The sequence below is a fragment of the Nycticebus coucang genome, chromosome 10 (genome assembly GCF_027406575.1).
Source record: "Nycticebus coucang isolate mNycCou1 chromosome 10, mNycCou1.pri, whole genome shotgun sequence".
Lineage (NCBI taxonomy): Eukaryota > Metazoa > Chordata > Mammalia > Primates > Lorisidae > Nycticebus > Nycticebus coucang.
In genome coordinates this window covers 108,350,114-108,371,047 of record NC_069789.1, presented here as the reverse complement: position 1 = coordinate 108,371,047, position 20,934 = coordinate 108,350,114, and the positions used below count along the sequence as shown (strand labels likewise).

General features: G+C 42.1%; 1 protein-coding gene and 2 pseudogenes across 4 annotated transcripts in view; all 3 read right to left on the bottom strand.

The window, feature by feature from the left end:
- Positions 1-20,934, bottom strand: part of LOC128595797 (vomeronasal type-2 receptor 26-like) — a 64,835-nt gene that overhangs the window by 10,187 nt on the left and 33,714 nt on the right. For 3 of the 4 annotated variants that reach the window (XM_053604783.1, XM_053604782.1, XM_053604780.1), the window contains 4 exons: positions 11,179-11,295; positions 5,210-5,501; positions 1,885-2,700; positions 797-1,024 (listed from right to left, as the gene is read on the bottom strand). In XM_053604783.1, the coding sequence (XP_053460758.1) occupies positions 797-1,024; positions 1,885-2,700; positions 5,210-5,380 (1,215 nt within the window). In that variant the 5' untranslated portion in view covers positions 5,381-5,501; positions 11,179-11,295. The remainder of the gene's footprint in view (positions 1-796; positions 1,025-1,884; positions 2,701-5,209; positions 5,502-11,178; positions 11,296-20,934) is intronic. The other variant, XM_053604781.1, reaches the window with a different exon arrangement.
- On the bottom strand, positions 7,550-9,215 carry LOC128595801 (BET1 homolog; annotated as a pseudogene).
- Positions 14,011-16,052, bottom strand: LOC128596505 (vomeronasal type-2 receptor 116-like; annotated as a pseudogene).

The following is a 20,934-nucleotide window of genomic DNA, read 5'->3' as shown; positions in this document are numbered from 1 at the left end:
CTGTATATGGGGCCAGCGTCCTACCCACTGAGTCACAGGCGCCACCCCCAAACACATTTTCGCTATCCTATCTTTCTTTTCTCATCAGCTTTAATCAAGGTGAGAAAATGACACTAAGCTGTTACAGTCTTCATATCCATGAACCATGATGTTCAAGGGGAAAAGAGAAGATCTGTGGGAAACATTAAGGTGCAGGACTACAGGTTTTTGTAACTTGGACTTGTGGTTTTAGTGGGCAAGGCATAGATAGGACTCTGTGCCTGAGATGTGAACACAAGACCATGTCTCCACAGCAATTCAGGCCCCTTAACCTCTTTCCTTGCAGGACAACAAGGATGTGAAACAAATTCCTCCTGCTGGTAAATTCACTGACAGGGAAGGCGTGTCTTCTTCTGCCTGGGCTCTGGGGTACATGCATGACAAACTGTCTGAATTCTTGACCATGGTCTCCCTTATCATTCTGTTTTCACTACCTGCACAGTCTGAGATGCCTAAGCAAAGGATTTGACTTCAGACATAATACCCAGATGTTAACATTTATTGATGCCTCACAGAAATGTTTTTAAATCCCTTTGTGGAGGAGGGGAACAGATATACCACCCACCTAGGTACTACAGAAGTTTATTTAAAAGATGAGCTAAAAATCTATTATTGAAATGCATTCATGCCAGTGCATAGTAGCGCTACTGACTGAATTTAGCACTCTTCAGACTTTGTGGCTGTGGAAAAGAAGAAAGATCAGAGACAGTCAGCCTAACAAGTAAGAGAAGCCAAGAAAGAGTCATTGCTTCCTTACCTGCATCAGCCCTCCCAGCCATCCAAGGGCACTCTTGTTGATGACTATCCTTGTCTTTGATAAGGTGTTGACATAAACATGGCCAATACTCACAAGCTGAAAGGAATGTTCTGGAAGTTCTTTTCCATAAAGAACTTCATACTTAGCTGGTATATCTCCGTTGGCATCAAAGAGAATTTCTTTTCCATGAGAAGTTGTAAAGTGGACTTTCCTAAAGTATGGCAGGAGCTGTGGATATCAGGGCTCGTGAGACACTGAGTCCAGAATGGCCCTACCCAGCCTGTCTTCCTGAGCTTTTAATTTTAAGAAATTAGGTATGCTATTTAAAATAAAGAAATTTAGAAGATATCTGGTTTTCAATTATAAAGTAGAAGCCCTCCTTTGACCTCCATTCTCTTCCAAATGAAGATTCTGCTTCAGCACCCTGAGTAGCTGATACTATAGACATGCACCACCATGCCTGGGTAACATTTTTATTCTTTTGTAGACATAAGATCTTATGATGGTGCTCATGCTGATCTTGAATTCCTAAGTTCAAGTGATCCTCCAACATCAACCATCCAAAGCTCTAAGATTACAGGCTTTAGCCACCATGTCCTTGGTCCACTCTTGAGATCTTTTTTGTTTTTTCAGGTTAGTGTCAGGGTATAAACAATTAGGTCACAATTTCAAATCTGTTAGGTAAAGTCCTTCTTATAGTTGTGTCCCATACCCACAAGGTCTCTTGAGTTCTAGTATCTGTTCTGAAAACATGAAATGCTCACAAAACATTTGTGGATAGAATGAATCATCCAGTTTATTCCTTTTCCTCACTTGTATATGGCATGTATGACATCAGACTATAACAACCTGTTTCTTTTTCACTGACCCACTATCAATGACCTTTCAGAGATTAAAACATCAATTATGCAGGTTTCTATGGCAAGAGCTATCTGATAATCTGGCACATATTGCACATCCAGAAAGAGGAATGAGATCAATCATTATTGTCCCCTTGTCACATTAATAAAAGAATCAGTGATCTTTGCTACCCCCTACCTAATGAGATGAATATACATTTGCCCTGAAAGTATAGGTCTGTCTCTTACCTGCCAAGGCTGATGGGATCTTTGAACCTCAGCAGGACTCACTGTCCTCAAGGGGTCATCATCCAGCTTCATGGTATGAAGTGCATGTGCCACACTGTACACAGCCTCATAGGTATTAAAGAACATGCCCACATGACTCAATGTCAAGAAAGGGATGTTTGTACTCTTCTGACTTGCTCCTGCACAAAACTGAATTTTCTTCAGCTTTCTTAGTAATGCCCAACTGGTTGCCCACTCACACTTGAAATTGCTGTTCCAAAACCTGCGTAAGAAGGTCTCTTCCTGGGTCCTTGTTGGCTGACTGAGATTGAAGAATGCAGAAAGCTCTTCTATCATGTTGTGGTCCATGAAACTGAAGGTCTTCTGCAGAATCTGGAGGGTGTTAGGCGTTGTGATGGTATGATCACTCTGCTCAGTAAACTGGCTGACCCAGAGCCTCCCTGCCACATAATGTTCTGAGAAAGTCTGTAACATCAGGCAGAAGATCCCACTGGTTATAAAGACCATGATGACCTTGGCAGTGGATCCCTTCAACACCCTCATGGTGTTTGAAATCTGTACATTGGATGGGTATGTGGGAAATGTCACACTGAACTCAAGGCACACCTTGACTTTTGACAACTCAGCACTGATCAAGTTACCCCCCTGCTGGCCATATTCATCGTCCTGGGCCACCAAACCCAGCCACTTCCACCCAAAGTGAGTCAGAACCATGCTCAGGCTCATGAAGTAGGCTTGATCACTGGCAATAGTCCGGAAGAAGGATGGAAATTGGGTCCTGTCACTGAGCTTGATTGCACTGGATGCATAACTCACCTGGAGGGAGAGGAGACTCTTGGGGGTTGGAAATGGAAGAACATGAAGGAAACTAAATAGAGTAAGGATGGTGGAGAAATTGTTATCAATATAAGGAATTGAAGAGAAATCCCTCAATACATCCCTGACCTGTATAATCAAGAAAATAATGCCTGTTGATATTGAAAACAAAGCAAAAAACTGACATCTTTGTCAATGTGGACATTTAGGAAAATAGATTGATGTGCTGTGTCAAAAACCTTTATCTTGAGACAGGTACTAGGTATTAAAGATAAAGACTTCATATATTTAATGGAGACATATACAATTATAATAAAAGTTCTCTCTCCTCTACTGGCCCATCCCATTTATATGTCAGTGAATACAGCCCCATCAGGTAGGAAGAGGGAATAGCTTTCCCTAACATTTACTGAACTACATGACAAGATCAAATAATTTCAGAAGGCAGGGTTCCTGCTCTTGGTGTTCACCTGTCCATCTTTTTAAAAGCTGCCTATTAGGCCAGGTGCGGTGGCTCATGTCTGTAATCCCAGCACTGTTGGAGGCTGAAGAGGAAGAATTGCTTGAGCTCAGGAGTTCAAGACCCGCCTGAGCTAGAGTGAGACCCCGACTCATGAAAAAAATGGAAAAACCCAGGTGGGCACTGTGGCAATCACCTGTAATCCCAGTGGCTTCCGAAGGCTGAGGCAGCAGGATGCGCACAGACCAAGTCTGAGGTTGCAGTGAACTGCCACACCACTGCACTCTGCTCAAGGGCATAGGGTAGGACTCTGTCTCAACAACAACAACAACAAAGCAAAGAAATTTTAAAAAGCAACAAAATAAAATAAAATAAAAAAGCTGCCTGTCGGTCCAGGCACAGTGGCTCACACCTATAATCCTAGCACTCTGGGAGGCCAAAGCAGGTAGACTGCCTAAGCTCACAGGTTTGAGACCAGCTTGAGCCAGAGCAAGACCTCATCTCTAAAAATAGCCGGGTGTTGTGGTGGGTGCCTTGGAAGACTTGAGGCAAGAGAATAGCTTGAGTCCAAAAGTTTGAGGTTGCTATGGCTATGACATCATGGCACTCTCCCAAGGGCAACAAAGTGAGACTCTGTCTCAAAAAAAAAAAAAAAAAAAAAAAAAAAAAATATATATATATATATATATATATATATATAAATAAGAGCTGCCTGTCCTTCCAAACTTGGAGCATGCAAACAGTGTAAGTACAGATCTCTATCTGAGATACAGACAGGAGCCCCTCAGAGAGCAGAGGATCCATTCCTGCTTCCCCCTCAGGTCTCCCTGGGAAGCATTTTCATTCTACTCTCCAGATGACACATAGGAGAGATGTGTGTGTTCAGTGTGACATTTCCCACATACCCATCCAATGCACAGATTGCAAACACCATGAGGGTGTTGAAGGGATCCACTGCCAATTTATTCAGAAATTTCTATACAAGATGCATGGAAGGTGCCATTTCTCTCTACCGCAGATTCTCCAGAATTGTAGGTGCTTCAGAATTGCTTGTTAAACAGATACTATCACTCTGGTGGTAGTGATGATGGTGATGTATAAACTACCTTTTAGAAAAGGTTGAAATATATATATTTATATATATTTATATATATAAATATAAAATATATATATATATATATATTTTTTTTTTTTTTTTTTTGAGACAGAGCCTCAAGCTATTGCCCTAGGTAGAGGGCCATGGCGTCACAGCTCATAGCAACTGCAACTCCTGGACTTAAGCGATTCTCTTGCTTCAGCCTCCCGAGTAGATGGGACTACAGGCACCCGCCACAATGCCCAGCTATTTTTTGGCTGTAGTTGTCATTGTTTGGCAGGCCAGGGCTAGATTCAAACCCGCCAGCTCAGGTGTATGTGGCTGGCGCCTTAGCCACTTGAGCTACAGGTGCCAAGCCAAAAGGTTCAACTATTACCAAAGAATTTGAAAAGTTGACATATCAATGACCGCAGGATATAATACTTTGCTGGAATGTCTTCTATTTTATTGTGTCATAAACAAAACTTCCCATAATAATATAAAAAAAGAGGAGGAGATGAAGGAGAAAAGTAATGAAGAATATAGGGAGAAAGAAGAAGAGGAAGAGGAAGGAAGGAGGAAGCAGAGTAAAACTACAGCAGCAAGATCATAAGTAGGGGCAAGAGAGTAACAATATGACAGTTAACAGTGGCTCATGCCTGCAATCCCAGCTCTTTGGGAGGAGGAGGTCCCATGATTGCTTGAGACCAGGAGTTTGAGACTGGACTGAACCTTACAGTTAGACCCCATGGCCTAAGAAAATAAAACAATAACACCATTTAAGCTCTTATTCTGTTTTATCCCTTTACAACTATCCCTTCATCCTCCTGCCAAGCTTTCCTATTGGGAGAAGACTGTGATTTAGGAACAGGAGACTGAAAGGAATCTGGCTCATTGCAGGTAACTTAGAAAGCCAAAGATGCCATAGTACCGATGTGCTGAAGCACAGACATGAGAGTTTCAGTGCCACTCACCTGGGGAATTTTGTAAAGTCCCAGATATCTTGCCATTGGGATGGAGACAGCTGACCGTGTCGCTCCAATCACTGCTGCCAGAGAAGGGCTGGCCTGGCAGTTATAGTTAGGAATGGGGTACTTGTGACCTGAGACCAGGTATATCGTCTCCTGAAGACCAACAGACTCCATGTCCTTGGAGTCCCGAAGGGAGAACCCCAGGGTGAGGTTGGGAAGCAGACTGGTGTCTCTGTTGATCTCCTCAATGGCCAGCACAAAGCTCTGAGCCCCTTGCAAGGTTCTTTCTGAAAATCTTAATAGGAACACGAAACACATCAGGCACCTCATTCACTGCCCCTGAAGTTGGGACACAAAAGTGACCAAAGGGATGACCATAGCAATTGCATCTACCTCAAGTGTTCTCCAGAAAACCTTGTTAAGCAAGGAGAGAACAAGAAAATAGCAGGTCATCCACTTTGGCATGATTTTGCAGGTCTGCCTGCCCCACAACTTCACTGTTCTGGGGACCTCTTGCACCACATAACACATGTGGCAAGGAGCCCTGTTTATTCTAGGAACTTTCTGAACCACACACTACTTCAACACAGATCATCTAACAACTGTTTATAGTTCAATATATTTTAACTCATTACATCAAATGACTCACTGAACCCTCCTTTCTCACCAATCCCAGACCATTACAGTATGATTCCTACTCAAGCCTAAGCAAGTCCCCATCTTGGTGGTTCCATTTAAACCAACTTCAAACTCTCAAAAACAAACACCCTAACTCACCTTCGTGAAGTGCCCTCCCTTTTGGGAACAGCTGTGTGTTGCCTTTGTGTCATGAGCATGTTGTCTTGGTGATAGTCTGTGCAGTCTGATAAACAGAACCTGATGCTGGTTAGTCAGAGCACAACTTGTGCTCACCACAGGGGACAACTTAAGCAAGGGTTTCCTAAGTTGGATTTGGTAAAATAACAAGACAATGGGAAAATAAAAGCATGCCCCAGCTTAATCAGCAACAGGAAACATCCAGAGAAACAATGTGGAGGGTCTTCCTCTTCTCTTATGTACCAAAGCCATTCAGACAAACTTTTTAACAGAAGACAATCACAGACCTTTATAGTACACACTGTAAAATCTATTATTTGATGGACTCAGAGCACTAACAAGAAGTGTTATGGGGACATTATCTGTGATATTTTAGAGAAGTTCTTCCACCATCAGCTCTTTAACATTCAATAGGGGTGATTTAGTGGCTGAGTGAATATTCTGACCCCTTCCCACGTCTAGAGAAATACAGCTGGAATCCAAGTGCCAAAAAAGTGAGCTGGAGACACTTCTTCTGGCCCAAGATCCATGGGAATAAGAAAGGGGTAGGTTCCCAAAATCCCCCTTGAATCCCCCTAATTACAGAGATGTGGGTTTAGCTTGGCAACATCAAGGTCAAGGAGAATCTAATGTACAGATTTTTCTCAAAGAGGACATCATTTTCCTATTCTCCATCATCTTTATAAGCAATAAAATATTGGGTTACTTATGCAACACCATATACTGGGTTACTTATCAGTTAATGAATTATTTGTAACCACAGATAATGAATCGTTAGCATTGGAAACCTAACTTGTTAGATGGTTATATCATTAAGTATTTCTTAAGGGGTATAATCCTGAAGACACAATGGAAATCACATTGCCCAAACTATTCAGTGAGAACATCTGAGAAAGGCAGTGATAAACAAAACCCAACAAGCAAAAGGATGTCCTATTGTTGAGGTCAGTTCTGAGGACCAACCAAAAGGGTAGGTGCTACCCAAATACCATCTCATGTCTCTCTTCAATCTTTATATACCATACAATGTGATCCCGTACTAGAGTGAACAAGAAAATCAAGGAACAAGCCTATTTTGCACAATGTCACATGACAAGAGGATGTAAGAATTTTGAGTAGAACTAGGAACAACCTTAAGACTAACCAAACATTTTCAGAGAAGAAAAGGACTGTGTCTGGACGTAAAAGCTCCTTTAGTCCTTATAACTTTATATGAATTAACTCAATTACCTCCACCTCAACCCAATGAAGATGAGTTACTATTACCCACGTTCTAGGAATAAAAATTCAGAGTTACTATTCCATATATGACTGCCCCAAGTTACTCTGATGCTGGTTAGTCAGAGCACAACTTGTGCTCACCACATGGAACAACTTAAGCAAGGGTATTAGCAAGAGTCAGAAGTGAGATTTGAACCAAGCAACCTATGCACAAAGCCCATGTTCTTACCCAATGGACTGCATTGCTGGTGACAGTCATGGCTGAGTCCTCCACAGTCGGTGTGGGCAACACAAAGTGTAGAGAGAATGTAAAGATGCAGATTGGCCCCAAGCCCAGGAGAACACCTGGCATTAAGCTCAGCAGATGTGGCATCACACTGCAAAAACAAGCTCCTGCTGTGTACCCAGTCATGCTGCACAAGACCAGATCTACCCAGAGCTCAGATAACTCGCTGATTATTCTCACAAAGAGCCACTGCAATTTGAGGTCCCCCATGGGGCATGCTGACATCCTAGACACTGCCTGTGAGTTACTTATACCTTTATCCCTGAAGTCACAAGATTGGTGAAGTGAATTTTTAAATATGTGGGCGACAAATCACTTCAACTGTTATCTAAAGGTGATTCTTTTTTTTTCTTGAACATTTTATTTCCATTCAGAGCTTAGCAATTACTTAACTTCACATTATTCAGTCACAAACGATAATCAAATGGCCTAAGCACCAAAAATCATAAACCTATTATAAGACAAGCCAATGGAATTTACAAAGTTAATATAAAACAACTATACTGATATGCATGGACATCGGGCCCTAGTAGAAATACGCTGAAATAACAAGCTTTATTTAAAGAATGAGGTCTTTGGGCAAAGAAGAAGGGTCATATCATCACAAATTATTAATAAGATTGTAGTTAAAAAAAATAGGCTTGTAATTTTAATTAAATAAAGGAGGAAAGGGGAGCACATCATCACAGTTTACAAAAATTTAATTACCACTGCTCTCCAGGCATTCTGTTACTATCCCACTAACTTTCCTTACATATAACACAAAGTCCTACTTATGTAAAAACAGAATATTTTCTGTTTTTAGATAACAGATGCTAGCTAATCTGACAGCAAACAAAAGGAAAAAAAATGATAGCGCCATACTATCTCAATACCCCTGAAAATAGGGGCTAAAATGAGTCAACAGCAAACAGTATTCAAAGAGCACTGTATTATCTAATGTGATTTATAAAACAAGCAAAATTCAGTAATTTTCAATGGAAAAGGCCATGGTATTTGACAATTAGGAATGTTTTACTGCTGATTTTTATCAAAATGGTACTCCAAGCCATGAAGATGGAACAAATTCCAAACCCAAACTTACTTGCATCACCTCAGTTTAATAATCCAATAAATGACAAAAAAGACAAATAATGAAAACAGCATCATATAGCACAGCAGTTTTGTTTGGCTCCCTCTGGATAAAATCTTCAGTTTTCCCATAGTTTTACCTAGAAATCCAGTTGTAGAATCAAATTGTGAATCCATTTCAGCTAGTAATTTATTTTGATTTTTAACTTCATGGCCTATTTCAATGGAAAGAGATTTGATAGCGGTTACTTTGCTCCTCAGACTTTCAGTGAGTCGCTCATTTTCTTCTTCAAGGCACTATAACCACTACTCGCATAGCCATAGTTCCCATAGTTGCCAGGGGGTACTCCCTCACCCAGGCCTGCACGCCTCATCCTGACACAGTTAAGAGGAAAAGGCGAGCGGGGGAGGGTAGCAGGAAAGAGGTAGGGGTCACCCGGACCGCATCTTCAGTACTAGGGTCCTGCCAACACCAACTTCATTCCCCAAAGCGCCACGACATCAGTCTAAAGGTGATTCTTAAAGATGTGCAGATTCCAAATGTATACAAAAGGCAACAAGAGTGTCCTAGGTAAAACACACACTAGACTATACTGGAAGTCAACAAGAAATTGAGCTTCATAAAAAGAATGTTTCAAATGTCCACTGAAAGTGTGACTATCTGTCATAATTCATCTAAATGTCCACAATATCCACTCCCTCCCCCCCCCCCCACCCTGGTAACTCACACAGCAGAGCTCTGCACTAGCGGTTTCGATGTGAAGTGAAGGAAGGAATAATTTTTGATAGGGTTAAAGTCGAAGATTCCACCAATAATAATATCCCCTGGCTGCTCAAAGCATTGCCTGAGTACCCCAGAAACTAGTGAACCGGGGGCAGGCATGCAGCTCAGAACACCAAGCAGCACACAGAGGAGTGTGCTCTGCAGACGTTGGGGCTGGACACCACACTGGCTGGGCATTCTCTTCCAAAGAAGCCTACCTTCCCAGGAAGCCTTGAGAAAGGCTTTGGCAGACAAAATATTAAGTGGCTGCTGTTTTTGTCATAAGTCATGCTACTTAATGTTTCCTTCTCTTGGGTTCTCACCCTCCTCAACTTGGACTCAATAGGTGCTCCTGGGATTTCTAATTAAAGGTTAAGTTCTTGTGTCCTCAGGCTATGAACTTCCAGGGAATTAAATCCTCAGATATTATCTGAATTTAGGCTATCTACATCTGAATTCTCAAGAGTCCCTAAATCCCAGGACAGTAAAACATTTTTCCTCCCTTGACTTGGTAATTCTGCTTCTAGGTTTTCTCTCAAGAAGAAAAACACAACCAGAGATGGTAGATTACAAAGTTTACCCACCAGAGATGTGACAGCACCTTTAAAGGAGAAAAGGTACCAGTGGGTAAGAGGATGGGACAAATTGGGGTATGAAACAAATTGAAAAGCTATGGGTCCACTGAAAAAATCACATGCAATGAAATCCAAATTTAAATACAAAATTTAAATGTTTTACAAAGCATGGTTTCTGAACATCATCACTATTTTGTATTTGGGCTGGGTGCTTCTTTGTTGGGAGAGGTCCAGGAAGGGCTCAGAGACAGTGAGGTAGTGTGTATGTCCTAGAAAGCCACCAAGAACACCACAGCTGACTTAACCTGGGAGTCTCGAAAGAGTCTTAAGCAGACTGAGAAGATGTATATGTATTATCTAGTTTTTGTGGTGAGATTGGACTTGCTGTGTTACCCAGGCTGGTCTCAAACTCCTAGCCTCAAGCCATACTCCCCACTCAGCCTCTCAAAGTACTGAGTCATAGGAATATAGGAGTCAGCCACCATGCTCAGCCTACATTATGGTTTTACCTCTTTACCCCCAGCTCCCCTTCCCTTCTCTTCCCTTGGTCGTGCTCTGTCACACAGGCTGGAGTGCAGTGTTGTCATCATAGTTCACTGCAGCCTCAAACTCCTGGGCTCAAGTGATTCTCTTGCCATAGCTTTCGGAGTAGCTGGAATGACCAGAGTGGGCCACCATGCCTGGCTAAGTTTGCTTGTTTTTCTTTTTTGTAGAGACAGGGTCTTGCTATGTTGACCATGCTGGTCTTGAACTCCTGGCCTCAAGTGATCCTCTCTCTTCAGCCTCCCAAAGTGCTAGGACTACAGGTTAGAGCCACCTTGTCAGCCCCTGATTGTGCATCTTTATTATACAATCTCTGTATATTCATATAGAAGTGGCTTAATCTTTGAGAGAAGCCTACACTGGTGTGATTAATTGGGTAATCAGTCCGCATGCCCACCAGAGATAGAGGCAAGATGGGAGAAAATACCAGAGATGGCTTCTGTTCAACATCATCTCATGTATTTGAGGATACACATGACCTATGACACAGCAAATGCATTCATAAATTTTTATCTAATGGAAATTCATACTCACTTAAGGACTGAGTGTATCCCCTCCAACTTCATGTGCTGAAGCCCCAATGTCATGGAGATAGAGGTCTTTGGAGGTAATTAAATTAGGTCATGGAGCCCTCATGATAGCACTAGTAGCCTTGTAAGTGATAGAGATCTCTCCATGTTCCACACTAGGCACTCACCAAAGAAAAGATCATTGAGGACACAATGAGAAGGTAGCTGTCTGCATCCTAAAGAGGGAGCCCCCACCAGCCACTAATCCTTCTGGCATCTTGATCTTGGACTTTTAACCTCCAGACCTGTAAGTAAATTTTGGTTATTTAAGCTACCTCTGATGTTTTGTTATGGCAATGTAATCAGGCTAATACACAATGAGATCTTTTCAACATACCTCGTTATGGCATTATTTGTATCACCCAAACAAGGATGATACAAATTAACAGGATTATTAAATGTAATCTCATATATTGCAAGTAATGTGAAGAAAGTAAGTAATCACTAACACTTATAGAAATGACTCTAAAAATATAACATGGAGCAAAACAGAAATAGCATTCAATTCTCACATACTATTCAAATCAATTCAAGTCACATTTCTATGAAGCAAACATATACTATAATATAGAGATGCATACATAGATCATAAAAAATGTAAAGAATACAAAGAAAGCATTTAAAGGAATAATACCCAGATCGAAGGTTAATTTTAGAGCAGACATAGGGTTATACTGTATTGTTAGAAGACAGTGGAGTACTTTTACCATAGGTGCTTTTAATTTGGGGCATTATATAGGTGTACTGTTAATAATTCATAAAGATATACACTTCCTATTTTATTCACTCTTTTGTATGAGTTATTCAATAAAAAGGATTTGAAAATAAACACATGCCACGGATGCTATGAGAAATAGTAGAAATTTTGATGAGAAAGAGGGTATTTACATGATCTCAAAGTGTTTCTGTAAGGTACTTAATAACATCAAAAGTGGTAGCTCTGCAATGGAGAACCAAGTTGTCACCATCTAACAGAGTGGTCCTAGTTAACTCCACAGTTGTCTTTTGATATGACACACTGAGGACACAACATCACTTTCATGATATCATTCTAAAAATGTGTAACCAGAATCTGACTGGGAGATAATATCAGATAAACCCCCAATGGAGGATGTTGTACAAATAAATGACTGGGACACTTTAAAAATTCAAGGAAAGAAAAGAAAATGCTAAGATCAGGAATGACAAAGGACTGAGAAACTCTTATCCAGAGGACTTTTTCCTCACTAGTTAAGGAAATGGATGAACAAACAATATCTGCTCATCCCACAGAATGGGCCATCTGGTTACTGTGTGAATGCCTCATTCATACAGAGACTGTTTAATCTATTACTTCAGACTATATATCCTCTCTCTCTGTGCCAGGTATCAGCTCCAACTCCTCACACCAGACATGGGGGGATTCACCCACACAGAGAACAAGTACCAACAACTCAAGACAGAAACTGGAAGTACAGGGAGAGATCCTACTTCTTAACTTTGACCTGATGTGTCTCCTTTCATGATTATTTCCTGAATTATCTATTCCACTGGGATTTGTAAAGTGATGACTTTCTAATTTAACCAGGTTTCTCTCATGTTAGAGGGTATCGTGAAAAAGAGAACTTTTCTTTCTCTTACCTCTTCTACATCCTTTCTGGTATTCATGTGTCATCGGGGATTCTTTCTTTACTCACATGTAATAGGAATCACTGTATTGTGTTTAAACTTCAGCCAAGGTATCTCTTTAAGAAGAATGATTGGCTTTACTGCCAGATATGGGACACTTCCTTGCTTTCAACAGAAGAAAATACTCAAATTTCACATCATCATAATTTCTCTGTTCTGGCCTTTGAATCCACCATGTTTCTCCAAGAAACTCTGCTTTTATATAGTGTGGAATGGTAGTTGTAAATATTTTTTCCTAGGCATTGAAACATAGATCAGTTCCTACTAAAATCACAAACTCAGAGACACCACATGCTTCCTCCTCACCTCCCCTGTTCCCTGTGTGTATGTAGTTCATACTGCATTGAACCTTCACTTCATGAAATGTATCTACTCATTTGTTTCGTTCTACAAATACAAACAAAACAGTTCCAAAATTACTTGAATGGCATTACCAACTAATGCTATTAACATTCATTATTTATTCACAGTTCTGAAAAAGAAATTTAATTTTAGAGAAGGGGTCTTGCTGTGTTGACCAGGCTAGGCTTGAACTCCTCATTCACATTTCATTTTATGTGTCAGTTATTTAAGTGTGTAAAGTCAATAAACCTAACTTCAGAAGATACTTAAATGATCCTGGGATTACCAGTTTCTTATAAAGTTGTATCTATGTTTCTCCTGGTTTTCATATGAATTGTGTTTCCCTCCCTTCTACATTGTTTTCATTTTTGAATATGTACAATCTCCACATGGTTCAAAAGTCACACTTACATAAAAAGATAGACAAAGGGAGGTTTCATTCCTATCTCATTCCCATGTGTGCCCCAGAAGTAACCTTTTTCAGGTATTGTTCCTGTGTTTCTTGCCCCAAAGATATAACACTATATACATTCATTTAAACTTTGCTAGTTGCAATATGTAGTGATAACGTGTATTCAACTTTTGCCATTGCACTGAGAAGTAACAAGGTATTTCATGGTTGTTTAACTTTGCATTTTTCATTACTAATTAGACTTATCATCTTATTTTTAATCATCAGATTTTGCCTCTCAAAGTACCTGTCCATATCTCATTGCTACTTTTTCTCAGATTTTTAAAATTTTATTGAGTTACAGGCATGCCTTACCCAACTTTTTATTCACTGGATAATCAGGTTTTACTTATGGAAATTATCTGTGTAATTTAGCAATATCTCATTGCTGTATTTTCTCAGATAGATTGTTTAAGTTGTATTGATTTTCAGGAGTGCTTTACCCAATTCTTGTACAAATTCCATACCATGAATAAGCATCAGTGTCTTTCTATGCAACTCATGTACCAAGGGGTCCTTCTGGGAGTGATTTCTCAGTCTTCCTCTTTAAAGCCTGGAGGGTGTTCCTTTCTGGGTGAAGGAAGATCACATAGCACTTGGGAGCTAAGAAGCAGCCAAGCAGCACAGTGCTAGAGGCCACAATGAAGAAGACCTCCACAGCCACCATGGCCTTGCCCTGGGTGCTGTGGTAGCAGGGGAGGAAGGCCACCCAAATGTTGCAGGACACCAGCATACTGAAGGTGAGGAATTTGGCTTTGTTAACAGTGTCAGGCAGGTTTCTCGCCAGGAAGGCAACAGCAAAAGTGCCCAAGACCAAGAAGCCCAGATAGCCCAAGACACGGCAAAAAGCAGTGATAGACCCCTTGTCATACTGGAGAGGGATGTGGCTGGGCATGGCCCATGGGTCCTCAGCTGGAAAGGGAGGAGAAGTCCCCAGCCAGATCCCACAGAGGGTCACTTGGATGAGGGAGCAAAGGAGCACGATAGAATGTGTGTTCTGGGGACCCAGCCACCTTCTGGCCCTGCTTGCTGGCCTTGTCATCTGGAAGGCCATGACCACAGTGAGCGTCTTGGCCAAAACAGAGGACACAGCCACAGTGAACCCAAGTGCAAATGTGACCTGTCAGAGGAGGCAGGTGGCAGGGGAGGGGCGGCCAAGAAATAGCAAGGAGCAGAGGAAGCAGAGTGTGAGGGACACCAGGAGGGTGTAGCTCAGGGTCCGGTTGTTGGCCTTCACTATGGGGGTGTCCTGGTGCCACACAAACACCACAAGGACCAGCACCGAGAGGGCTGACAGGGACAAGGCCACACATGCCAGAACCAGGCCTAAGGGCTCATTGAAGGCCAGGAAGGCCTCCTCTTTGGGAAGGCAATGCTCCCTTTTCTTGTCTGGGTAGTGGCCTTCAGGGCAGAATGTGCACTGTTCCATATCTGAAAGGAACAAAAGTGTGTCACTGTCCTTGACAGGGTATCACACAGTGAATGAGATTCCATCACCAGGGCTTCCACAGCCACAGCTTAGTTTTCTTAGATTATTTGGTTGTTTTAAGTGTGTGCATATGTGTTTTAAAGGAAAATGTAAACAATTCACCACATTTTTCAATAATGTTGGAGACAAGGTATCCTGGAGAAACTTCGCCTACAGTGTATGAAATACTTATGTCTTTCATTGCTCTCTTTCTCGCTATCTACATACACACACAAAATCTACCTACTTACTGGGTGGTGCCTGTGGCTCAGTGGTAGGGCACTGTACCCATATACCAAGGGTGGCAGGTTCAAACCCGGCCCCTGCCAACTGCAATGAAAAAATAGCTGGGCATTGTGACAGGAGCCTGTAGTCCCAGCTACTCGGGAGGCAGAGGCAAGAGAATTGCCCAAAAGCCCAGGAGTTGGAGGTTGCTGTGAGCTGTGATGCCACAGCACTCTACTGAGGGTGACAAAGTGAGACTCTGTTTCAAAAAAAAAAAAATCTACCTACTTCCCTAGACCTAGAAATCTACCCATAGCTATACATATAAGTATGGACACACAGTCATCCCTTGGTGTTCATGGGAGGTTGGGTCCAGGACCCCAATAGATACCAAAATCTGTATCTTTTTAATCTTAATCTGTACCTTTTTAATCTTATATAAAATGGTGTAATATTTGTATATAAGCCACAAACATCATCTCATGTGCATCAAAGCACCTCTGTTACTTATTAATACCGAATGCAATATAAATCCTATGTAAACAGATGTTATACTATGTTGGTTGTTTTATTAGTAATATTTTGTCTTGTTAAAAAAATTTTCCATCACACTTGGTAGAATGAGCAGATGTGCAACTGTGGAGATGGAGTGCCGACCGTACATCCATCTCTGTCAGTGAGGTCTGAATTCAAAGATAAGGGAAACCCTCAGAAGCCCCAGTGAGGTGACGTCCTTAACCCAGGGGTGAGTGATGCTGGCAGTGTCTGTAGCATCACCTGCCATCCCTGGTGACCTCACATGGAGAGGAAGACAAATGCAGGCACCTCATGAGAGATGTCATCACATGACATCTCATGGCCCCATACTGAAGGCCAACAACCGAGGCCAACATGAGGTCACTTGGCAGGATGAGGACAGCCATGTGTAGTGAGGGACATCAATTATCTGTGGTCTCTGAGACAACTGGGACCAAATGCTGACCAGAGAAAACACAGAACTGAGGGCCAACAGTGATCAATGGCAGAAAAATATCCAGCACCATCGTAACAGCAAAGGCTGTAGCTGCTGCAATCATTTTATGCCAATCAGAACAGAAAACACTAGTGTATCTCAACGAAGATGACACTGAGTATGTAAATCAAAGAACAACACTATCCCAGTGGCCTGGCAGATGTCAGACTGGATCACCTCTGGCTTCTAATAATTAAGCATGAGGCTGTTGGCTTCCTTCTTGGTCTTCCCTTTCCTGCCCCTCTGTTCTTTCTATTCTGTATCCTTACTGAACTGACAGTCGTGGGCTGGGCAGAACAAGGGCATCTGGGCAGAGGGATAGGTGGTGTGGTCACCAGAGTCTGTGCAGCCTGAGGAGGGTATTCGTGCAGAGAGGGAGATCTTGAGGGGTATCCAAGCAAGATAAGAATGGTATCTGCTAGGGGGTTGCCTGGCACAGATAAGGGTCCAGACAGTCTGGTGGGACAAACACTTGATGGGGCAGCCTGGCAGGGGCATCTGACCATGTCAGAGGGCCTCCACTTGGGGCATAGGTGTAGGCAGTAAGAGAAGAGTCTGATTGAAGGCAACTTCCAATGTGGTGGAAAACATCACCTGGCCACATTAGCCCTGCCAAGCTCTTCCTGGGGACTGTCTCATACTAGAATCTTGGGGAAAATTTGAGCATTTTTTCCTCCATCTAAATCCAAACTGGACAGAGAAAACTTGCTATTTCCCAAGTACAGACACAAATGGATGCTTAAGGAGACTTAGGAAATCCTGTGTGTGGGGCAAACAGGACCTGGAAGGATGGTGGTCTCAGAAGTTGCCCCCAAAGAGATCAGGATCCAGGGGAATGAGTTTCAAGTCTTCCTCTCACCTGTTCTATCTGCAAAGTGTCCTCTGCATAGGATCTGCACTCAAAGCAGTGGTGAGGCCAGCCTTGCTGTGGGACCTGGCTGGACCCAGGAGGGCAGCTCTCATTGCAAAAGGAGTGAGGAATCTGGGGAAACTGAGTCCGGAATTTAGGTTGTTGAGTGTCTTGAGAGATACAGTTTCAAAACCATTTTTCCTTGTCACAACTCTCTTGATTCTCCTCTTTGTAGGAGTCAGGGCTATAATTTAGGATATTTTATATTTTGTATATAAGCCACATACATCATTAGGATACAACTAAGAGAAATATCAAGACTAAGCTTAAATAATCAGGAAAGTTTTTGACAGGTCGTTGTAACATTGAGGTACTTTTTATGTTTCAGAAAATCAAACACATTTTCACTATCCTATCTTTATATTCTAATTGGCTTTTCTCATGGTGAGAAAATGATACTATGCTATTACAGTCTTCATATCCATGAACCATGATGTTCCCAGAGGAAAGAAAAGATCTACATTGGAAACGTTAAGGTGGAGGACTGCAGGTTTCCATAACTTGGATTTATGGTTTTAGTGGGCAAGGCATAGATAAGACTATGTGCTGAGACATGAACATGAGACCATGTCTCCACAGAAGTTTATAATCCTTAATGTTTTTACTTGCAGGATAACAAGGATGTGAAAGAAATTCCTCCTGCTGGTAAATTCACTGACAGGGCAGGTCTGTCTGCTTCTGCCTGGGCTCTGGGGTACATTCATGATTAACTCTGTTCTTGACCATGACTCCCTTATCACCATTCCATTTTCATTACCTGCACAGTCTGAGATGCCTAAGCAAAGGATTTGACTTAGGACATAGCACCCAAATATTTATTGATGCCTCACAGAAATTTGTTTTTTAATTCCTTTGTGTAGCGGGCATACCATCCATCTGGCACCACAGAAAGTTTCTTCAAAACATGAGCTAAAGATCTATGATATGAAACTCAGTCATACCAGGGTGCAGTAGAGCTTCTAACTAAATTTGACATTGTTCAGACTTTGTGGCTATTGTTTATAGGAAAGAAAAAGGAGTAAGAGACAGAGTTCTTACCTGTGTCAGCTCCCCCCAGCCACTTGAGGGTGCTCTCATTGATGACTAACCTGGTCTTTGATGAGGAGCTAGCATAAAGATGGCCAATACTCATAACCTGAAAGAAACATTCTGGAAGCTCTTTTCCATAAAGAACTTCATACTTAGCTTGTATATCTCCATTGGCATCAAAGAGAATTTCTTTTCCATGAGAAGTTGTAAAGTGGACTTTCCTAAAGTATGGCAGAAGCTGTGGATATCAGGGCTTCTGAGACATTGGGTCTCGAATGGCCCTACCCAGCCTGTCTTCCTGAGTGTTTAATTTAGTATGAAATTAAGGATGCTATTTAACGTAAGAAAGAAATTTAGAAGATAGCCATGGTTTTGGATTACAAACTGGGAAGAAGTCCTCCTTTTACCTCCGTTCTCCAAATGAAGATCCTGCCTCGGCCACCTGGGCAGCCAGGACTATAGCCAGGCCCTAGTAATGTTTTTACTTTTTTTGGAGATGTGATCTTGCTTTGTTGCCCAGGCTGGCTGAACTCCTGGGTTCAAGCAATCTTCCACCTTAGCCACCCAGAGCTCTCAGATACACCCTTGAGCCACCACACTCTGTCCTCTCCTAAGTTCTAATATCTTGGCCAGACACATATGAAATGCTCACAAAACATTTGTGGACAGAATGAATCGCTTAGTTCTTTCCTCACTTGTATATGGCATATGTGGTACCAGAATATAACAATGGGTTTCTTTTTTCATTGACTAACTAGCAATGACCTTCCTGAGATTAAAACATCATTAATGCAGATTTACATGGCAATAGATCTCTGATATCCTGGTATGTCCTACATATCTAAAACTGAATAAATGAAAGTGAATGAATCATTACTGTCCCGTACCTAATAAAATGAATACATTGACCCCTAGTAGGATAGGTCTGTCTCTCACCTGCTAGGCCTGATGGGATCGCTGGGTCTCAGCAAGAGTCACTGACTTCAAGAGGTCATCATCCAGCTTCATGGCTTGGAGTGCATGTGCCACGCTGTACACAGCATCATAAGCAGTGAAGAATATGCCCAGGTCACTCAATGCCAAAAATGGGATATTTGGATCCTTCTCACTTACTCCTGTACAAAACTGAATTTTGTCCATCTTTCTTTGAAGTGACTACCTGGGTGCCCACTCACATTTGAAATTGTTGTTCCAAAATCTGCCTAAGAGGTCTCTTCCTGGGTCTTTGTCACCTGACTGAGGTTGAAGAATACAGAAAGTTCTGCTGTCATGTTGTGGTTCATGAGACTGAAGGTCTTCTGCATATCTGGAAGGTGTTAAGCATGGTGATGGTGTGATCACTTTGTATAATAAACTGGCTGACCCAGAGCCTTCCTGACACATAACTTTCTGAGAAACTCTGCAACATCGGGCAGAAGATTCCATTGTTTATAAGGACCAACATGACCTTAGCAGTGGATCTCTTCAACACTCTCCATGGTGTTTGCAATCTGTGCATTTGACTGGTATGTGGGAAATGTCACACTGAACTCAAGGCACACCTTGGCTTTTGACAACTCACCATTTACCCAGTGACTTGCCTGCTGGCCAGTCATCATCCTGGGCCACTAAATCCAGCCACGTCCACCCAAAGTGGGTCAGAAGCATGCTCAGGCTCATGAAGTAGGCTTTGTCACTAGCAATGGTCTGGAAGAAGGATGGAAACTGGGTCTTGTCACTGAGCATGATTGCACTGGATGCATAACTCACCTGGAGAGGGAGGAGATTCTCATGGGATGGAAACTGAGCAGAGTAAGGATGGCTGAGAAAACATTATCAATGTAAGGAATTGGAAAGAAATCTCCAGATACATTGTACATGACGTACACATTCTTTTTTGATTTTTCCTTTCCTAAGACAAAGTCTCACTCTGTCACACTGGGTAGAGTGCCATAGTTTCACAGCTCACAGTAACCTCAAACTCCTTGGGTTCAAGTGATCCTTCTGCCTCAGCCTCCCAAGTAGCTAGGACTACAAGTGCCCACCACAATGGGGTTTCCTTTGCTCAGGGAGATTTCAAACTTCTGAGTTTAAGCTGTCCTCCCACAAAGGTCTCAAATAGTGGTAGGATTACAAGTGTGAGCAACTTTGCCCAGCATGTATGTTCAATAATAATAATTAAAAAAAAAAAACAACGCAGGACATATATATATATATATATATATTTTTTTTTTTTTTTCAGTTTTTGGCCGGGGCTGGGTTTGAACCCACCACCTCTGGCATATGGGTCAGCACCCTATCCTTTGAGCCACAGGTGCCACCCAATGCAGGATAATTTTAAAAAGAAAACAAAGATCTGACAACTTAAAACTGTCAGTGTGCAATTTTAGGCGCCTGTGGCTCAGTTGGTAGGGCGCCGGCCCCATATACCGAGGGTGGCGGGTTCAAGCCCGGCCCCGGCCAAACTGCAACCAAAAAATAGCCGGGCGTTGTGGCGGGCGCTTGTAGTCCCAGCTACTCGGGAGGCTGAGACAAGAGAATCGCTTGAGCCCGAGAGTTGGAGGTTGCTGTGAGCTGTGTGAGGCCACGGCACTCTACCGAGGGCCATAAAGTGAAACTGTGTCTCTACAAAAAAAAAAAAAAAAAAATCTTTGTATTTATCTGCTGTGCCAGAAACCTTTATTTTGAGACAGGCATTCCGTATCAAAAATAAAGACTTCACACACTTAATGGAGAAATACATAATTACAATATCAGTGCTCTCTTCTCTGGCCCATGCTATTTATCTGGCAGTGAACAC